Raw genomic sequence first — 21,301 nt, 5'->3', positions numbered from 1 at the left:
TGTTTTGTGGCGGCTGTGGGGAAACCCTACTAACGGCCTGTGTCTGTATAGGTACCATGTCTGGATGAGGATCAGATTCGACAGGGGAATGACAAATTATATTGGGGGGAACAGAACGATGTGGCTTTGTGCTCTCCAGTCCTGATGCAGTCTGCTTCTCAGGGTCTCAGAGCAGATTACAGAGTCAGAAAGCTGCGGAACACCACCAAGGTCTGAGTCAGAGACAGACAGGCTGCATGGAGACCACCTTCACACCGTACACAATGTCCTAGCTCTAACCCACTGTCACACTACTGCACAATGGTTCCAACGTCTGGCCTGGGAACACTGTGTCTCCTCGTGTGTGTGTTGTTGTGCACGCCATGCTCTGTAACACTGACCTCAGGCCAGGGTTAATGATAAGCAAAGGATTACTCTTCTACAAGCCCCAGGTTGACTCCAGAATCTAGACCAGCCCTACCGCATGCACACACCCCTTAGCCTCTTACATGAGAGTTCTGGAGTGGGTGTGAAAGCAGTGGAGAGAGAGAATGTGATGTTAGAGTCTAAGCTGCTGCTGTCATGTTGAGGGTCTCAGGATAATCTGACCATGGTAAGTAACTACTGCAGCATGTCATGTGACTGGAAGGTTATGAGCTGATAGAGAGGCTGCGTCCCAATCTGCGTCCCAAATTACACCCTATTATTTATATAGAGCACTACTTTGACCAAAAGCAGTGCACTACATAGGGAATACGGTGGCATTAGTAACGCTTACAGAATGTTTGGAGTCAGCTTTTGACAGGACGTTGTTATGGCTGTTCCCCCAGACCCTGCCGGTCTCTAGGTTAGGGTCACAATTTTTAAGGTGGTCTTAAGATGGCCATTGTTGTATTGACATGCAGATTCCCATCCACAATGGTTGCTAGATGGAAAGGGTATTTTTATTATTTTACATTCTGGTTCCATCTCCACCTGAACTCAATGCATAGTGACTGTGAGGTGTGTGTTTGTTGGATACGTGACGGTGAGTCCGTCAGGTATGTGCCACGTGTTTGATACGTGAGGGTGAGACCATCAGGTGTTCTGTGTTGGAATGTCCTGCAGCACATGTTGCTGTGTTCCTGTGTGTCTCAACATGACTTCAACTGCAGCATTCCACGTGTGCCCTGAGACCTGACACTTCTAACAGAGACAGATAGTTCTTCCTCAGAACCTGGCAGGATGGAGCTGGTCTGATGGCCCTGGCAGACAGAGGGTCAAAGCATCAAAAGACACAGACAGACACACACACACACAACCTGAGACAAAAATGGCATAGCCCCGTAATCCCAGCTTCCCCCAGCTGCCCCCGATAAGAAAGTATTCTTATTGGTTGTGACCCATTGAGGAAGTGTTCTAAATATAGCCAGGTGTTTTCCCATCTGTCCAGGGGTTGGATAGAGGAGGGGGGGGGGGGGGGGGGTGAGGCTGGTCTACTGTCTGGTCTACTGGTCTGCTGGCTGGTCTACTGGTCTAATTGCTGGTCTACTGGCTGGTCTACTGGTCTACTGGCTGGTCTACTGGCTGGTCTACTGGTCTACTGGCTGGTCTACTGGTCTACTGGCTGGTCTACTGGCTGGTCTACTGGCTGGTCTATTGGCTGGTCTACTGACTGGTCTACTGGTCTACTGGCTGGTCTACTGGTTTACCGTCTGGTCTACTGGTCTACTGGCTGGTCTACTGGTTTACTGGATGGTCTACTGGCTGGACCTCTGGTCTACTGGTTTACTGGCTGGTCTACTGGCTGGTCTACTGGCTTGTCTACTGTCTGGTTTACTGGTCTACTGGTCTACTGGCTGGTCTACTGGTCTACTGGCTGGTTTACTGGTCTACTGGGCTACTGGCTGGTCTACTGGTCTACTGGTTTACTGGCTGGTCTACTGGCTGGTCTACTGGTCTACTGGTCTACTGGTCTATTGGCTGGTCTACTGGTCTACTGGCTGGTCTACTGGTCTACTGGCTGGTCTACTGGTCTACTGGCTGATCTACTGGTCTACTGGCTGATCTAATGGCTGGTCTACTGGTCTACTGGTTTACTGACTGGTCTACTGGTCTACTGGCTGGTCTACTGGCTGGTCTACTGGCTGGTCTACTGGTCTACTGGCTGGTCTACTGGCTGGTCTGTTGGCTGGTCTACTGGCTGGTCTACTGGCTGGTCTACTGGTCTACTGGCTGGTCTACTGGCTGGTCTGTTGGCTGGTCTACTGGCTGGTCTACGGGTTTACTGGCTGCTCTACTGGTTTACTGGCTGGTCTACTGGCTGGTCTACTGGTCTACTTTCTGGTCTACTGGTCTACTGGCTGGTCTACTGGTCTACTGGCTGGCATACTGGTTTACTGGCAGGTTTACTGGTTTACTTGCTGGTCTACTGGTCTACTGGCTGGTCTACTGGCTGGTCTACTGGCTGGACTACTGGTTTACTGGCTGGTCTACTGGGACACCTTCTAGGTCACCCAACGATCTCTTTCTATCCCTTATTTTTTCTTAGACTTTGAGAGTAAAACTAGGGTTATTTTCCCAGGGACATAGATTTTATTTTACAACCGAGACAAATTTCTGAATGTTGTGGAGAGAGATGAGTTCAGTCCTGTGAGTTTCAGCCCGTAGTTACGTGTTATGAGTTAGGAGTTGTGGATCATGGCTATGCCTTGGTGTAGAGGCCCAGAGGGAGTCTCTAGAGCACGGCTGTTAGAAGCCACAGAAGAGTAATGGCTGTGGAGAGACGTCATCCATCCTACCCTGCCCTGAGCTATGATGAGAGGCCTGGATCGTTCCATATAACATAGGCTGCGTCCCACATGACACCTCCTTCCCCCTTATATAGTGCACTACGTTTGTCTAGGGCCCATGGGGCTCTGATCAAAAGCAGTGCAATATGTAGGGAATAGGATGCCATTTTGGAGGCATCCATATACAGCTATAGGTTTGGTTATATATTATCAGACATTGGTTTGGGGGTTCTCTGCCTGTTTCTGTTAGCAAATGTGATTTGCGCATGCCAAATTAAACACAATGAATGATTGGTGGAGTAACCTCAGACTTCATTTTGTGGGGTTGGGAGTGTTCAGGACTGTTAAATCGATCCCAAATGCAACCCTATTCCCTATATAGTGCACTACTTGTGCCATTTTGGATGCATGGGAGTGTACTCTACATAGACCACAGGGCTCTGTGTTGGGCTGGGAGTGTACTCTACATAGACCACAGGGCTCTGTGCGGGGCTGGGAGTTTACTCTACATATACCACATGGGGGAAGGGGAGAGTTGGGAAACGCAGGAAAAAGAACGTAAAGAAATGCATGATGGGAATTATGTAATTCCGTCCAGATCTCGTGTGAACTTTGTACATCATCCCATTGCCAGCTACAATGTATAGCAGCATCTCAGATAGTACTATTGTAGAGCATGGACATGTCCCATAGCCTGTTAGATTAGGAATGTTTTCCACTTGTTTTTTCTGAACTAGTTTTTTTAATTTAGTCAATGCAGCAGACAGGTAGACCAGACCAGTAATCAATCACTAAAGACCAGACATGTCAGTCCATATAAAAATGTTGGTTGTTGTAGCAGAGGGAGCTTCCTGATAGGGCTGTCTTCTTTCTGTGTCTTGTCACCTGACCCCTGACCTCTAACCCATAACCCGACATGTGGTGGATGCTCAGAACTGAGGTGGTGTGGTATAACCATAGACACCATTCTAGTGTCCAAAAGCCTGTTTTAGCATGGGTAGCGCTATTGAGGACTTTCACCATTTTGAAGTAGTAAACTGGGTGAGACTTCCTATGGTTTGTGGAAGGATCACATAATTCCATCCAGGTCACCAGGAGGGATCAGACTTCACATTATACTTGTGAGCAAACATTCCATATCTACAGGTGGCAGTAAATCGCCAACCTTGGCTTTATACCTGTTCAAACAACACATTCCAGGTGGCAGTACACACCCTTTGTTTGCCAACTTATAGAAGTTGTAGAAGAAGAAAATGGACCTCTTCAAAATGGAGATGACCTCAATGGTGCGCTGCCCATGCTCTCACAGATGCCATAATGGGACATACACTGATGCGATGTCTATCTAAGTCTATGGGTATAACTATATCAATGAAGAGGAAAATGGAAGGACACTAACAGGACTTTATATGGGCTGTCGAGGGACAGACAGAAGTCTAGGACAGTCTTTGAAGCCCCTGTGAGTAAAATACAGACTGGTATCGCCATTGGGGCCATTCAGTCAGTTCTAGAAGGCTAATTTTCATCACAGCTTTATTTGTAGATGTGGGTCAGAGCCTGTTATTAGATCTATTATGTTAACATAGTTTAGAGTTTCGACAGCTCCATGGGCCCAGGTCAAAAGTAGTGCACTATATAGTGAATAGGGTGCCATTTGGTACTCACACCTAGTTTCCTCTGTCTGCAGAATGAGATGAGATAATTGTTTAGAGCAGAGAGCTGAGAGAGACACTGTCAGCATTGCTTCTGTTCTCCAACCCTATGACTGAAGAGGACAGAAATGTAATAATGAAATTTGACCCTGTTATGCTGAATCTCACAGTCAATAAGCAGGGATACTTGGGTAACAAAATCAGTCCCTTCACCTCATAGTGCTCTGCCTGAGACCCTAATATTTCCTGTATGTCTCCACCTGTTAACCACCTCACTCCTCTGCTGTTGGACCGAGACTACTCTCTGTAAAATATGTGTTTCCTCATACTGTAGGCTGCTCTACTCATGTGTATATCCCAAATGGCACCCTATTCCCTTTATAGTACACTATTCTGGCTGTGGCAAAGATCCTGTCCAGCCACACATGGAGAGCCACAACTACCAACTGACCTCTAAAATCACAACGTATTGTCTCTGGAGACACACAGGCCTAATTACTTATGGTGAGTGTCCAATGGGGATTTAACCAGGTGTTTTACCCAAAATACTTAGCCTTCTGTTTCTACCTATGTGGACCGGCACCCGTGTCTCACTGCCATGACTTGGGGCCAAGCCCAGGCCACTGGTACTTTTCAACAGGCATTTACATAACAACTTTAACACCTTCTCATAAAGCAAAAGTCTTGAATGAGGCAGAGGTTGTTGATTCTGCTCACCACAAGTCGTTAGTGTCACACTCCTGATGATAACGCTAGAGCTTACATTAACATTAAACACTGGCGACCCACTGGTGTGGGGGTAAGTCTCAATGTAAAACACCATATTATAGTGCACCCTGGTCAACAGTATTTCACTTTTATAGAGAATAGGATGCCATTTGGGATTATAGCCATGTGTTTAGTCTAAGTTGGTCTAATAACACTAGACAGAGGATGTTATAAATACTAAAGTGATGTACAAACATGAGCCAGCTGTCCATATTGAACCAGCCATCAGGTCTCTATGGTAACACAGTAAAGCAGGCAGCAGCCTGATAGATCAGTCATTAACTCTTTATGACTGTGGCATTACTAGGATACAATTTAGTTCATTACTCCTCTCCTCCCTGAATATATCCTCTGTGACATTACTAGGATGCCACTGATACCTGACTCACTGTAGTATTTCTAACATTATGAAAAGTTGTTTGTGTATTCTTCAACCAATCTGTTTTGTTGTTTGTTTAAGACAGCCATGCAGTTAAAGCGGTATTGAGTGCTGCGGTACACTCTGTTGTCTGACGAACCATTGTCTGTTTCTCTTTGTTTGCAGATGTGCAGTAAGATGACCAATGCAGGAGCAGGTAAGGCTTTTTCATGTGTACATGTTTCACCAGGCTGTGTGTTGAATCTGAGACGTGACCCAAATGGAACCCTATTCCCTACATAGTGCACTACTTTGGACCAGAGCCCTATGTGCCCTGTTCAAAAGTAGTGCACTATACATGGAATATGGTGCAATTTGGGACATAATCACTGTCTTTATATTGTCTTTAGCAGCCCTGGTTAGCTCTGTTATCCCAGGGTCTGCTCTGTTAGCCAGGGTCTGCTCTTTGAGTTCAGGGTCTGCTCTGTTAGTCCAGGGTCTGCTCTGTTAGGCCAGGGTCTGCTCTGTTAGGCCAGGGTCTGCTCTGTTAGGCCAGGGTCTGCTCTGTTAGGCCAGGGTCTGCTCTGTTAGGCCAGGGTCTGCTCTGTTAGGCCAGGGTCTGCTCTGTTAGGCCAGGGTCTGCTCTGTTAGACCAGGGTCTTTCAGGGAGCATTCCAAGTTTAACAGAGGTGGTTCGGTGAACCATTCTCGGGTGATGAGTAACCTTGCATGAGACCTGAAGTCTTGCATTAGCTCCCCGAGCCAATGCCGGACTTTAGCTCAGCGGGCTAACACTGTATTTTAGCATTCATAAGACCCGCACGGTTTCAAAACCAGTCAATCACATAAGGCTTGTCTTCCACAGGGTGGTACGGCTGTTGCTCTGAAACAATGTGGTTGTGAGTTACGGATGGGGACAGGTGTACCAGCCATGGTCCAGGTTTCACTCCCCAGGAGTGTCTGGAGAATGTCCAGAGAATGTCCCTCCCGACACACAGCCGGTCAGGCTTTTATTTTAAAGGCCTATTTATGCATGGCTTGGCAGGACGCAGTTAAAATTAGGAGGCATGTCATTGTTACTAGTACTACATAGTTACTGCTGAGGGAACTATTTGTCGTGTCGTGATGTGGCCCTGGGGGCAGCTGGGGGCGATGGGCGATGCCATTTTTGTCTCAGGTTCCACTCTCACATGAACTCTATGAGCGTATAACAGAGGGTATGTCAATAATGTACAGGAGACTGTTCACATTCCATCACTTTCCCCTATAGGTAGGAATGTCTGCTGTGTGGTCTGGCTGTAATATGACGCGCTCTTAACAGACAACTTTACAGCTCTGTGAATGAACACCACTCACACCAGGGTAATCTAGAGTGACGTATCACTGCTCACAGCTACAGCACGCTAACCCTAGAGTAATGGTTGTAAATCTATGGACTTTATGTAGTGTTTAGTTTGTTGATGACTTCAGTAACTGTTTGTCAACACAACCAAGACATTTCCTTCCCCATGGTCCTGTTGATGTCATATTTTAGTACAGTGTGTTTCTACCATTGCTTTCGTAGTGTACAGTATATTTAACCACGAGACTCTCGACATGCCGTTTCCCTTTTAGAACCATATCATGGCTGAAGTAAGCCAGACCAAAGTCAGTGTCAAAGTCAATGTGATGTGGTCAGAATCACTAACAGAAAGAGAACCGTAGTTAACAGAACATCTGTTTTCAATAGAAACACAGGCTGTGTCTCAAATGGCACCCTACTCCCTATATAGTGCACTACTTTTGACCATAGCATATATGGGGCTCTGGTGAAAAGTACTGCACAATACAGAGAATAGGGTGCCATTTGAGACACACACAGTCAGGGTAATAACTGTGAGTAGGATGATGACGTAAGGAGATGAAGCTAACTCTGAGCTCTGATATTCTCTGCCTATATTTGACAGCTGTACCGTGGAAACTGTAGAGACTATGATGTCATGTTACTGGACCAGATGGTCTGCAGAATCTATGGATGCATCCCAAATGTCACCCTATTCCATATATAATGCACTACTGCTGACCAGAGCCATATGGGCCCTATGGGCAGTCATCATAACCACCAGTTCACCTCTTTATAGTGACATAGTCCAGCCGAGGAAACTTCTCTGGGCCCATATCCCAAATAGCCATGCATGTGACTAAACACACCACGTACACACACACCACAAACGAGCACTGTCTAGGGTAGAGGTTAGGGTGGTCAGCTCTCTGGGGTAGAGGTGAGGAGAATCACAAGTCAGACAGAAACTTGAATCCTCATCGCTTTGAAACGTGGCCTGACTGTATTTGATGTGTGATGTCCATAGTTTATGGCCTTTAAACTCTATACCGATCGATCGGTATTCTGTTGTATATCTGTTGCTATGTTCTCACAAGCATTTCACTACACCTGCAATAACATCTGCTAAATATGTGTATGTGACCAATACAATTGGATTCTATTTTATTTGATGTTGAGAGGAAGCTTGAAGCATCTATGGTAAAACGCCAGACCTTTCTGCCCCACTAGAATGTTTTTAAACCCCAGACCTTTCTGCCCCACTAGAATGTTTTTAAACCCCAGACCTTTCTGCCCCACTAGAATGTTTTTAAACCCCAGACCTTTCTGCCCCACTAGAATGTTTTTAAACCCCAGACATTTCTGCCCCACTAGAATGTTTTTAAACCCCAGACCTTTCTGCCCCACTAGAATGTTTTTAAACCCCAGACCTTTCTGCCCCACTAGAATGTTTTTAAACCCCAGACCTTTCTGCCCCACTAGAATGTTTTTAAACCCCAGACCTTTCTGCCCCACTAGAATGTTTTTAAACCCCAGACCTTTCTGCCCCACTAGAATGTTTTTAAACCCCAGACCTTTCTGCCCCACTAGAATGTTTTTAAACCCCAGACCTTTCTGCCCCACTAGAATGTTTTTAAATCCCAGAATATTTTTTTGTTTTCCCTTAGCTCCCAGAAGGACAGGCTCAGGGACAGGGACAAATTCAACAGCTTATTTTTAGAACATTTTACTAACATTGCTCTCTCACAGTGACCTGCTCTCTCACAGTGAGGGGACTGTCTATCACTGTCCTAGACCACACACACACATACAAACACGCACAATCACGCACATACACACACACAAATACAAACAAACACACACAAACCGACACACAGATCTCCTCTCTGAATTTATCCTCTAATCTGTGTTGACTGGTGCAATCTAAAGCCAGTTATTCTGTGGTTCTGTGAAAACAAAGGAAGAGCTGTGTGGAAAGGGTTCATTCTCTTAATAAGACTCTCCGTGTCTGAAGGCTCCATTGGGTTATTAAGACACTGCGTTCCTCACACCTCTCTGTGAATGACTCCAGGGCAAAGCATTCAACAACCTGGCTGACTTCCCTCACCAGGAAAAAAGACACGTCTTTAAGACTCTTTGTACAACTGTCTTTCTTATTTTGTTTATTTCCTCTTCACGCTTCAATTTCACCTTGCTATAATAGGGACTTGAGGCATCCTGCTGGATCTATTGACTCTACTGTCAGGCTGCTGCTTTGATCAACTCTACAGAGTACTGACTCACTGGTCAATCATGGAGGAGTCCTCCTCATCATGCACTACATGATTACACCCCCAACATGTCATCCTCATGTGAGTCATAAATAGTGAATAGTTGTGAGTAGACAATCTTTTTGAGGTTTCTGTTATTTTTTGTAATTTTACTCCCCAACGGGTCCGGGAGAGGCGAAGGTCGAGTCATGCGTCCTCCGAAACACGACCCGCCAAAATGCGCTTCTTATCACCCGCTCGCTTAACCCAGCCGAACCCATGTGTCGGAGGAAACACGGCCGGTAATGGCACAGCCTGGGATCGAACCCCAGTCTGTAGTGATGCCGCAACACTGCGAAGCAGGGCCTTAGACCGCTGCGCCACTCGGGAGGCCCCTTTTTGAGGTTTCTTAACCAAATAGATGCTAACTGTCCTGTTTTGTTTATATGGGATTTACTGGCAGGGTAGCCTAATGGTTAGCGCGTAACCGGAAGGTTGCAAGTTCAAATCCCCGAGCTGACAAGGTACAAATTTGTCGTTCTGCCCCTGAACAGGCAGTTAACCCACTGTTCCTAGGCCGTCATTGAAAATAAGAATTTATTCTTAATTAACTGACTTGCCTATAGAGTTCTGCTCCATTAATATGAACTTGGCTGAAGCTGAGTGCAGTCAATCGATGCTGCCACAGGAACCATTCCTAGAACACTAGGGAACACTAGAACAGGAACATAAGAACATTAGGCCTCACTCCCCTATCTGAGATACCTACTGCAGCCCTCAATCCTCCACATACAACACCCATTCTGCCAGTCACATTCTGTTAAAAGTCCCCAAAGCACACACATCCCTGGGTCGCTCCTCTTTCCAGTTAACTGCAGCTAACGACTGGAACGAGCTGCAAAAAAACACTCAAACTGGGCAGTTTTATCTCCATCTCTTCATTCAAAGACTCAATCATGGACACTCTTACTGACGGTTGTGGCTGCTTCGCGTGATGTGTTGTTGTCTCTACCTTCTTGCACTTTGTGATGTTGTCTGTGCCCAATAATGTTTGTACCATGTTTTGTGCTGCTACCATGTTGTGCTGCTGCCATGTTGTATTGCCACCATGTTGTGTTATGTGTTGCTGCCATGCTATGTTTTGTGCTGTCTCTCTTGTTGTGATGTGCGTTTTGTCCTATATTTTTATTTTATTTTGTATTTTTAATCCCAGCCCCCGTCACCTAAGGAGGCCTTTTGGTAGGCAGTCTTTAATAAAGGTTAAATAAGATAATCATGTGACGGCCGTTGGCGGTGGAAGAAGGTGAGGACCAAGGTGCAGCATGGTATGTGTCCATATTTATTAAATGAACACCAAAATAACAAAGAGAAACGACCGAAAACGGTTCTGGCTGGTGCAGACACACAACAGAAAACAGAAAACAATCACCCACGAAACACAATAGAAAACAGGCTACCTAAATATGGTTCTCAATCAGGGACAACGATTGACAGCTGCCTCTGATTGAGAACCATACCAGGCCAAACACAGAAATAGCAAATCATAGAAAAACTAACATAGACAACCCACCCAACTCACCATACTAAAACAAAGACATAACAAAATAACTAAGGTCAGAACGTGACAAATCAGAGATGATCAGAGATAATGTGGAATAATACTGCTGTGAAGTTCTCCCCAGACTCCCATAACATGGCTGTAGTCAGTGTGATCATTCATCTTGGTGTGAAACGAGGTCTGTGCTGGCTCAGTCAGTATATACAGTATTCTAAATCACTGCTATGGGTCCTGGGTCCAGATGACTCCAGTGCCTGTTATATAACTCCAGGCCAGGCTGCTGGTAATCATCCAGAAGATGTGTATTTTTCTGTCTTTGTTTAACTCATCTCTGTTCCACCCTGGGCACATCACATCGCTCCCAGCTGCCTTCCCAAACCTAGGCCCCTTCCGTCTTCCCTCTCTCACTCTGTCTCGCTCTCTTTCTCTTCCCAGCCTCACTCTCCCCCCTCTCCAACCTCTCTCTTGCTCCTCCACCCTCAACCCTTTTCTCCTCTCTTTGCCCTCTGCCAGTGACCTTAGACAACAGCCTCTCTACTATTGTACTACAATGCTCCACGGCTTTCACACACACACACACACACACACACACAAAATTGATGATGAGGGAGAATGGGGTATCACCTGTAGAACTGTAAACAGAACAGAGGCAGAACTTAGTCTGTGGGCGAGCATGTTGAAATCAGACAGTCCCTATCTTACTGATGTGTTCATGATCACATCTATGTATGGTTTCAGTCAAGGTGTCATGAGGGGGACAGAGGGTGAAGAGGACCAAGGTAAGGGGAAGTCTAGTAGAGGGTGTGTGTGAGTGAGGGTGGTTGGGGAGTAAAGTGATAGCTGGTCAGAGAAGATGACCTGCAACAGATCAGGAAACAGGGATGTCAGGACAGATCTATAGATTCTATACAGAAATACATGACACATTCCCTACATAGTGCACTACTTTTGACCAGAGCCATATGGGCCATGGTTAAAAGTAGTGCCCTACATAGGAGAATATAGTGTAATGGGTGAAGTGGGTGAAGGATCTGGATGAAGATATTGTTGCTGTGGCCTCAATAGAAAACAGGTGTTCTCTCCAAGGTGGCCTATATTCAGTAAAGGAACTGTGTGCGCTCGTTTGTGTTTTCCATGGAATGTGACCAGGACATTCAGCATTTTGATCCATTTAGCGACCTTAAAATACTATAATAGACAGCAGGTCTGGACTGTGTTGATGTGTCAGTAGTGGCCGCACTCATAATTTGGAACTCCTGGAAAACCTGTTTCCATGTCATTATACTGTTATTCACTCCCCCTCCTCTCATTGGCCAGCACGGTCCGATCTATGACATCATGTGTTATATTTACTAGCCAGTCGTCATGTGTAGCTTTATAAAGAACTCCTCCTGACCAGAGCATGAAACATTCCACACAGGGTAAGATGGAAAATAACTTGTGGTTTCCTGAGTCCACAGACCAGCCAGACTGTTTGACAAGAGAAGAAAAACTGTCCGAGGTTTTAAAAAGACTCTCTCCTAAATATGCAGTCATTAGAGAGACTATTCTTCATTAGGCCTGGGAGAAGATGTGAGAAACTACAACTAGAAACCTTCATTAGTAACATTGTATTTCAACTTTTGTCATTTAAAATGCCACATTACTTCTGATGACTCCTATCCTGGATAAAACCATGAGCATGGCCAGGAAATCCACATCATTATAAGAATGAATGACCAAATTTACAGTACCAGTAAAAGGTTTGGACAACCCTACTCATTCCAGGGTTTTATATTGTAGAATAATAGTGAAGACATCAACACTATGAAATGACACATTTGGAATCATGTAGTAACCAAAAAAGTGTTAAACAAATAAAAATATATTTTAGTCAATCCGGAAAATGTCAAGAACTTTTAAAGTTTCTTAAAGTGCAGTTGCAAAAACCATCAAGCGCAATGATGAAACTGGCTCTCATGAGGACTACCATAGGAAAGGAAGACCCAGAGTTACCTGCAGTGGATAAGTTCATTGGAGTTACCAGCCTCAGAAATTGCAGCTCAAATAAATGCTTCACAGAGTTCAAGTAACAGACACATCTCAACATCAACTGTTTAGAGGAGACTGCGTGATTCAGGCCTTCATGGTCAAATTGCTGCAAAGAAACCACTACTAAAGGACACCAATAAGAAGAAGTGACTTGCTTGGGCCAAGAAACACAAGCGATGGACATTAGACTGGTGTAAATCTGTCCTTTGGTCTGATGAGTCCAAATTTGAGATTTTTGGTTTCAACCGCCGTGTTATGCAGAGTACGTGAACAGATGTGAGGTTCCCACCGTGAAGCATGGAGGAGGAGGTTTGATGGTGTGGGGGTGATTTGCTGGTGACACTGTAGGTGATTTATTTAGAATTCAAGGCACACTTAACCAGCATGGCTACCACAGCATTCTGCAGCGATACGCCATTCCATCTGGTTTGCGCTTAGTGGGACTATCATTTGTTTTTCAACAGGACATTTACATAAAACACACATCCAGGCTGTGTAAAGGCTATTTGACCAAGAAGGAGAGTGATGGAGTGCTGCATCAAATGACCTGGCCTCCACAATCTCCCGACCTCAACCCAATTGAGATGGTTTGAGTTGGAATGAGTTGGACCTAAGAGTGAAGGAAAAGCAGCCAACAAGTGCTCAGCATATGTGGGAACTCCTTCAAGACTGTTGGAAAAGCATTCCAGGTGAAGCTGGTTGAGAGAATTCCAAGAGAGTGCAAAGCTGTCATGAAAGGAAAAGGGTGGCTACTTTGAAGAATCTGAAATATAAAATATATGTTGAATTGTTTAACACTTTTTTGGTTACTACATATTTCCATATGTGTTTTTTCGTAGTTTTGATGTCTTCACTATTATTCTACAATGTAGAAAATAGTAAAAATAAAGAAAAACCCTTGAATCAGTAGGTGTGTCCAAAGTTTTGTCTGGTACTGTATGTAATCTATCCTTCACAAAACATTATCAATCCACCCCCTTTCCTCTTCCATCTCTTTCTCTTTATCTGTGTGAGTGTCCGTGCGTGCGTGCATACAGTGGGGAGAACAAGTATTTGATACACTGCCGATTTTGCAGGATTTCCTACTTACAAAGCATGTAGAGGTCTGTAATTTTTTATCATAGGTACACTTCAACTGTGAGAGACGGAATCTAAAACAAAAATCCAGAAAATCACATTGTATGATTAAGTAATTAATTTGCATTTTATTGCATGACATAAGTATTTGATACATCAGAAAAGCAGAACTTAATATTTGGTACAGAAACCTTTGTTTGCAATTACAGAGATCATACGTTTCCTGTAGTTCTTGACCAGGTTTGCACACAATGCAGCAGGGATTTTGGCCCACTCCTCCATACAGACCTTCTCCAGATCCTTCAGGTTTCGGGGCTGTCGTTGGGAAATATGGACTTTCAGCTCCCTCCAAAGATTTTCTATTGGGTTCAGGTCTGGAGACTGGCTAGGCCACTCCAGGACATTGAGATGCTTCTTACGGAGCCACTCCTTAGTTGCCCTGGCTGTGTGTTTCGGGTCGTTGTCTCTTACTGAGGGAAGGAGGTTGTTGGCCAAGATCTCGCGATACATGGCCCCATCCATCCTCCCCTCAATACTGTGCAGTCGTCCTGTCCCCTTTGCAGAAAAGCATCCCCAAAGAATGATGTTTCCACCTTCTTGTTTCACGGTTGGGATGGTGTTCTTGGGGTTGTACTCATCCTTCTTCTTCCTCCAAACACGGCGAGTGGAGTTTAGACCAAAAAGCTCTATTTTTGTCTCATCAGACCACATGACCTTCTCCCATTCCTCCTCTGGATCATCCAGATGGTCATTGGCAAACTTCAGATGGGCCTGGACATGCCCTGGCTTGAGCATGGCTTGACCTTATGTGTGCTGCAGGATTTTAATCCATGACGGCACATTGTGTTACTAATGGTTTTCTTTGAGACTGTGGTCCCAGCTCTCTTCAGGTCATTGACCAGGTCCTGCCATCTAGTTCTGGGCTGATCCCTCACCTTCCTCATAATCATTGATACCCCACGAGGTGAGATCTTGCATGGAGCCCCAGACCGAGGGTGATTGACCGTCATCTTGAACTTCTTCCATTTTCTAATAATTGCTCCAACAGTTGTTGCCTTCTCACCAAGCTGCTTGACTATTGTCCTGTAGCCCATCCCAGCCTTGTACAGGTCTACAATTTTATCCCTGATGTCCTTACACATCTCTCTGGTCTTGGCCATTGTGGAGAGGTTGGAGTCTGTTTGATTGAGTGTGTGGACAGGTGTCTTTTATACAGGTAACGAGTTCAAACAGGTGCAGTTAATACAGGTAATGAGTGGAGAACAGGAGGGCTTCTTAAAGAAAAACTAACAGGTCTGTGAGAGACGGAATTCTTACTGGTTGGTAGGTGATCAAATACTTATGTCATGCAATAAAAGGCAAATGAATTACTTAAAAATCATACAATGTGATTTTCTGGATTTTTGTTTTAGATTCCGTCTCTCACAGTTGAAGTGTACCTATGATAGAAATTACAGACCTCTACATGCTTTGTAAGTAGGAAAACCTGCAGAATCGGCAGTGTATCAAATACTTGTTCTCCCCACTGTAGGTGTGTGTGTATGCTGCATATGTGCGTCTGCGTGCGTGTGTTGGGATAGGGGGGTGGGGGGTTCAGTGCTAATAAAAGCCAGGCGGTGCAGACAGTAAATGGGTTCCCATGGATTATAGTGCCTAACAGAGCCTTAACAGATCCAGGCTTGACAACATTACATGCCATGTCATTCTCCTCTTGTTTAACAGTGAAGAAACAATAGTCATGTTAGCTTGGCTTGCCAGTTACACTCTCTCTGTTGAGGCCACTTTGTAGGCCTTTGAGTGGTCACTCAAAGTCACTATTACGATCCTGAAACTAACAGTCTATTACAGTCTAGTACGACTAAAAGTTACATACTTTAGCAGCAGGCTGACTTACTGTCATACTGTTCATGTTTTGGTGGACTCCAGGACAAGTAGCTGCTGCTTTTGCAACAGTTAATGGGGATCCTAATAAAATACCAAAACCAATGGTATGTGTGTGTCTTTGTGTGTGTGTATGCTCTCTCTGGAGAACCCTGCTCCTACTCTCTAACCCCTAATTCCTCATTTTAACCTACATACAGACGACAAGTTGCTCCTCTGGAAAAATAGCATCTTGGGAATATGTTCAGGAAATGTGTAGTGCATGACTGAGACGGGCCTGTAAGAGTGGGATGAGGGGGGAGTTGGGGGCGTGTGAGTTCCCTGGTGCGTCTTATTTCCATTCGGGTTGGGAGTGTAATCCCCCCGACTATTGAGGGGGTGTGGCATGGGACCTCATCATCCAATCACAGAGCAAAATCAGCTTCCCCACATCTGGGATTTTCCCACCGCGCCGATCGGACAACATTCCGAACACACACAAAACATTACACACACAGACACAGACACAGACACAGACACAGACACAGACACAGACACAGACACAGACACACACACACGAGAAAGAAAGGGAGAGAGCAAAGAAGTAAACTAGCTCTCTGAGAAGTTGCCAGTTTCTCAACGAGATGAGAAGTGAGTGGTTTGTGAAATGGCCTGTCCAAAACAAACATTGAGAGAGTCAGAGAGGAGATGAGGGGAGAGGGGGAAGCCCTGTTCCTGATGATTGATATTTCCTCTCTCTGCATCTTCCTCCTTCCCTGCTTCCCTCACTCCCCCCACCCCTACAATCGCTCTCTGTCTCAGTCTACCCATAATATTCTACAGAGATAACAACAACCTTTGTTCTGGGTGGTAGAGGGTTTCAAACCAAGGTTGGGGTCAATTCAGTGTGTGCGTGCATGTGTGTGTGTGTGTGTGTGTGTGTGTGTGTGTTCCTGCAGGTGGCATTCTGCCCAATGGGGCCTGAACAAGTGGAGCTGAAAATAGTAACAAGCAGGTCACTGCTGAGGAGTTCCATGCATTGCATAGTTATTAGCATTTAAAGAGAGAGCAACAGTGTGTTGTTCTCCAGTAAGATATAGCCTGATACTGACCCTGCAGTGTGTGGTTCTCCAGTATGATATAGCCTGGTGCTGACACTGCAGTGTGTTGTTCTCCAGTAAGGTATAGCCTGGTACTGACCCTGCAGTGTGTTGTTCTCCAGTATGATATAGCCTGGTGCTGACCCTGCAGTGTGTTGTTCTCCAGTAAGATATAGCCTGGTGCTGACGCTTCAGTGTGTTGTTCTCCAGTATGATATAGCCTGGTGCTGACAATACAGTGTGTTGTTCTCCAGTATGATATAGCCTGGTGCTGACCCTGCAGTGTGTTGTTCTCCAGTATGATATAGCCTGGTGCAGACCCTTCAGTGTGTTGTTATCTAGTATGATATAGCCTGGTGCTGACCCTGCAGTGTGTTGTTCTCCAGTATGATATAGCCTGGTACTGATCCTGCAGTGTGTTCTCCAGTATGATATAGCCTGGTGCTGACCCTTCAGTGTGTTGTTCTCCAGTATGATATAGCCTGGTGCTGACCCGTCACTGTGTTGTTCTCCAGTATGATATAGCCTGGTACTGATCCTGCAGTGTGTTGTTCTCCAGTATGATATAGCCTGGTGCTGACCCTTCAGTGTGTTGTTCTCCAGTATGATATAGCCTGGTGCTGACCCTTCAGTGTGTTGTTCTCCAGTATGATATAGCCTAGTGCTAACCCTTCAGTGTGTTGTTCTCCAGTATGATATAGCCTGGTGCTGACCCTGCAGTGTGTTGTTCTCCAGTAAGATGTAGCCTGGAGCTGACCCTGCAGTGTCAATCAGCCTGAACCCTATACCAGGGCAGAGAAATGAGCAGTGAAAATCCTGGTGGAAATTAAGTAATGTTATCCCAGCTGGACGCGGAGAGAGGGAGAAAGAGAGAGTGGAGACAAAGTTGAGCCCAAAAACTACCATGGGATTTGCGTGAACAGCAACCTTAGGAAAATCCTCTGCATTATCATTAACAGCAGACTCGTACTGTCATGTTGTGTCTTGTCTCTGTCCTTTCCCTTCACCCTGTCTCCCTCTGCTGGTCGTTGTTAGGTTACCTTTTCTCCCCCGCTTTCTCCCAGCTGTTCCTTGTCTCCTCTAACTACCCATTCACCCCGTTTCCCACCTGTTCCCTTTTTCCCTCTGATTAGGTCCCTATATCTCTCTCTGTTTCTGTTCCTGTCCTTGTCGGATTCTTGTTTGTGTTTGTGTTTCATGCCTGAGCCAGACTATCGTCATGTTTGCTGTAACCTTGTCCTGTCCTGTCGGAATCTGCCGGTCTATCTGAGCCTACCTATGTTTGGTTATTAAAGAAGCTCTGTTTAAGTTAGTTCGCTTTTGGGTCCTCATTCACTCACTTAACAGAAGAATCCGACCAAGAATGGACCCAGCGACTTCGGATCCTCTCCACTCAGCCGTCGGGATCCAGGGAGCGATGCTAGGCAGACACGAGCAGGAAGTGTCTGCTGCTCGACATGCCGTTGAGACCCTGGCCACCCAAGTCTCCAACCTCACAGAACAGGTTCACCATCTCCGCCTCGATCCACCGGCCACTTCCAGGGCTTTCGAATCTCCGGAGCCCAGAATCAATAACCCGCCGTGTTACTCTGGGGAGCCCACTGAATGCCGCTCGTTCCTCACCCAGTGTGATATTGTGTTTTCTCTCCAGCCCAACACTTACTCCAGGAGCACTGCTCGTGTCGCCTACGTCATATCTCTCCTTATTGGACGGGCTCGTGAATGGGGCACGGCAATCTGGGAGGCAAGGGCTGAGTGTACTAACCAGTATCAGGACTTTAAGGAGGAGATGATACGGGTTTTTGATCGATCTGTTTTTGGGGAGGAGGCTTCCAGGGCCCTGTCTTCCCTATGTCAAGGCAATCGATCCATAACAGACTACTCTATTGAGTTTCGCACTCTTGCTGTCTCCAGTGGCTGGAACGAGCCGGCCTTGCTCGCTCGTCTTCTGGAGGGTCTCCGCGCAGAGGTAAAGGATGAGATTCTCTCCCGGGAGGTTCCTTCCAGCGTGGATTCCTTGATTGAACTCGCTATTCGCATTGAGCGACGGGTTGATCTTCGTCACCGAGCTCGTGGAAAGGAGCTCGCGCTCTCCGTCGCCCCCCTCTCCGCATCACTACCATCTTCCTCTGCCGGCTCGGGTGCTGAGCCCATGCAGCTGGGAGGTATCCGCATCTCGACTAAGGAGAGGGAACGGAGAATCACCAACCGCCTCTGTCTCTATTGCGGTTCCGCTGGTCATTTTGTCACTTCATGTCCAGTAAAAGGCCAGAGCTCGTCAGTAAGCGGAGGGCTACTGGTGAGCGCTACTACTCCTGTCTCTCCTTCAAGATCCTGCACTACCTTGTCGGTCCATCTACGCTGGACCGGTTCGTCTGCTTCCTGCAGTGCCTTAATAGACTCTGGGGCGGAGGGCTGTTTTATGGACGAGACCTGGGCTCGGGAACATGACATTCCTCTCAGACAGTTAAAGGAGCCCACGGCCTTGTTCGCCCTGGATGGTAGTCCTCTCCCCAGGATTCAGCGTGAGACGCTACCTTTAACCCTCACTGTTTCTGGTAATCATAGTGAAACCATTTCTTTTTTAATTTTTCGTTCACCTTTTACACCTGTTGTTTTGGGCCATCCCTGGCTAATTTGTCATAATCCTTCCATTAATTGGTCTAGTAATTCTATCCTCTCCTGGAACGTCTCTTGTCATGTGAAATGTTTAATGTCTGCTATCCCTCCTGTTTCCTCTGTCTCTTCTTCACAGGAGGAGCCTGGTGATTTGACAGGGGTGCCGGAGGAATATCACGATCTGCGCACGGTGTTCAGTCGGTCCAGGGCCACCTCTCTTCCTCCACACCGGTCGTATGATTGTAGTATTGATCTCCTTCCGGGAACCACCCCCCCCCGGGGTAGACTATACTCTCTGTCGGCTCCCGAACGTAAGGCTCTCGAAGATTATTTGTCTGTAGCTCTTGACGCCGGTACCATAGTCCCCTCCTCCTCTCCCGCCGGAGCGGGGTTTTTTTTTTGTCAAGAAGAAGGACGGGTCTCTGCGCCCCTGCATAGATTATCGAGGGCTGAATGACATAACAGTGAAGAATCGTTATCCGCTTCCTCTTATGTCTTCAGCCTTCGAGATCCTGCAGGGAGCCAGGTTTTTCACTAAGTTGGACCTTCGTAACGCTTACCATCTCGTGCGCATCAGGGAGGGGGACGAGTGGAAGACGGCGTTTAACACTCCGTTAGGGCACTTTGAATACCGGGTTCTTCCTTTCGGCCTCGCTAACGCTCCAGCTGTCTTTCAGGCATTAGTCAATGATGTCCTGAGAGACATGCTGAACATCTTTGTTTTCGTCTACCTTGACGATATCCTGATTTTTTCACCGTCACTCCAGATTCATGTTCAGCACGTTCGACGTGTCCTCCAGCGCCTTTTAGAGAATTGTCTTTTTGTGAAGGCTGAGAAGTGCACTTTTCATGCCTCCTCCGTCACATTTCTCGGTTCTGTTATTTCCGCTGAAGGCATTAAGATGGATCCCGCTAAGGTCCAAGCTGTCATTGATTGGCCCGTCCCTAAGTCACGCGTCGAGCTGCAGCGCTTTCTCGGCTTCGCGAACTTCTATCGTCGTTTCATCCGTAATTTCGGTCAGGTGGCAGCTCCTCTCACAGCCCTTACTTCTGTCAAGACGTGCTTTAAGTGGTCCGTTTCCGCCCAGGGAGCTTTTGATCTCCTCAAGAATCGTTTTACATCCGCTCCTATCCTTGTTACACCTGACGTCTCTAGACAGTTCGTTGTCGAGGTTGACGCGTCAGAGGTGGGCGTGGGAGCCATTCTTTCTCAGCGCTCCCTCTCTGACGACAAGGTCCACCCATGCGCGTATTTTTCTCATCGCCTGTCGCCGTCGGAACGTAACTATGATGTGGGTAACCGCGAACTGCTCGCCATCCGGTTAGCCCTAGGCGAATGGCGACAGTGGTTGGAGGGGGCGACCGTTCCTTTTGTCGTTTGGACTGACCATAGGAACCTTGAGTACATCCGTTCTGCCAAACGACTTAATGCGCGTCAGGCGCGTTGGGCGCTGTTTTTCGCTCGTTTCGAGTTCGTGATTTCTTATCGTCCGGGCTCTAAGAACACCAAGCCTGATGCTTTGTCTCGTCTCTTCAGTTCTTCAGTAGCCTCCACTGACCCCGAGGGGATTCTCCCTGAGGGGCGTGTTGTCGGGTTGACTGTCTGGGGAATTGAGAGGCAGGTAAAACAAGCGCTCACTCACACTCCGTCGCCGCGCGCTTGTCCTAGGAACCTTCTTTTCGTTCCCGTTCCTACTCGTCTGGCCGTTCTTCAGTGGGCTCACTCTGCCAAGTTAGCCGGCCACCCTGGCGTTCGGGGTACGCTTGCTTCCATTCGCCAGCGTTTTTGGTGGCCCACCCGGGAGCATGACACGCGTCGTTTCGTGGCTGCTTGTTCGGTCTGCGCGCAGACTAAGTCCGGTAACTCTCCTCCTGCCGGCCGTCTCAGGCCGCTTCCTATTCCCTCTCGACCGTGGTCTCACATCGCCTTAGATTTTGTCACCGGACTGCCTTCGTCA

The 21,301-nt window shown here is 46.7% G+C and overlaps 1 protein-coding gene across 2 annotated transcripts in view; it reads left to right on the top strand.

Moving 5' to 3' along the window:
• Nucleotides 1–21,301, top strand: part of stard13b (StAR-related lipid transfer (START) domain containing 13b) — a 98,842-nt gene that overhangs the window by 24,152 nt on the left and 53,389 nt on the right. Inside the window, exons 1-2 of one of the 2 annotated variants that reach the window (XM_036965809.1) lie at nt 4,083–4,209; nt 5,715–5,745. In XM_036965809.1, the coding sequence (XP_036821704.1) occupies nt 5,715–5,745 (31 nt within the window). In that variant the 5' untranslated portion in view covers nt 4,083–4,209. Of the gene's footprint in view, nt 1–4,082; nt 4,210–5,714; nt 5,746–21,301 lie in introns of those variants that run through there. The other variant, XM_036965807.1, reaches the window with a different exon arrangement.

The sequence above is a fragment of the Oncorhynchus mykiss genome, chromosome 27 (assembly GCF_013265735.2).
Source record: "Oncorhynchus mykiss isolate Arlee chromosome 27, USDA_OmykA_1.1, whole genome shotgun sequence".
Classification (NCBI taxonomy): Eukaryota; Metazoa; Chordata; class Actinopteri; order Salmoniformes; family Salmonidae; genus Oncorhynchus; species Oncorhynchus mykiss.
Note: the sequence above shows the minus strand (reverse complement) of the source record. Positions and strands in the feature narration are given on the sequence as shown.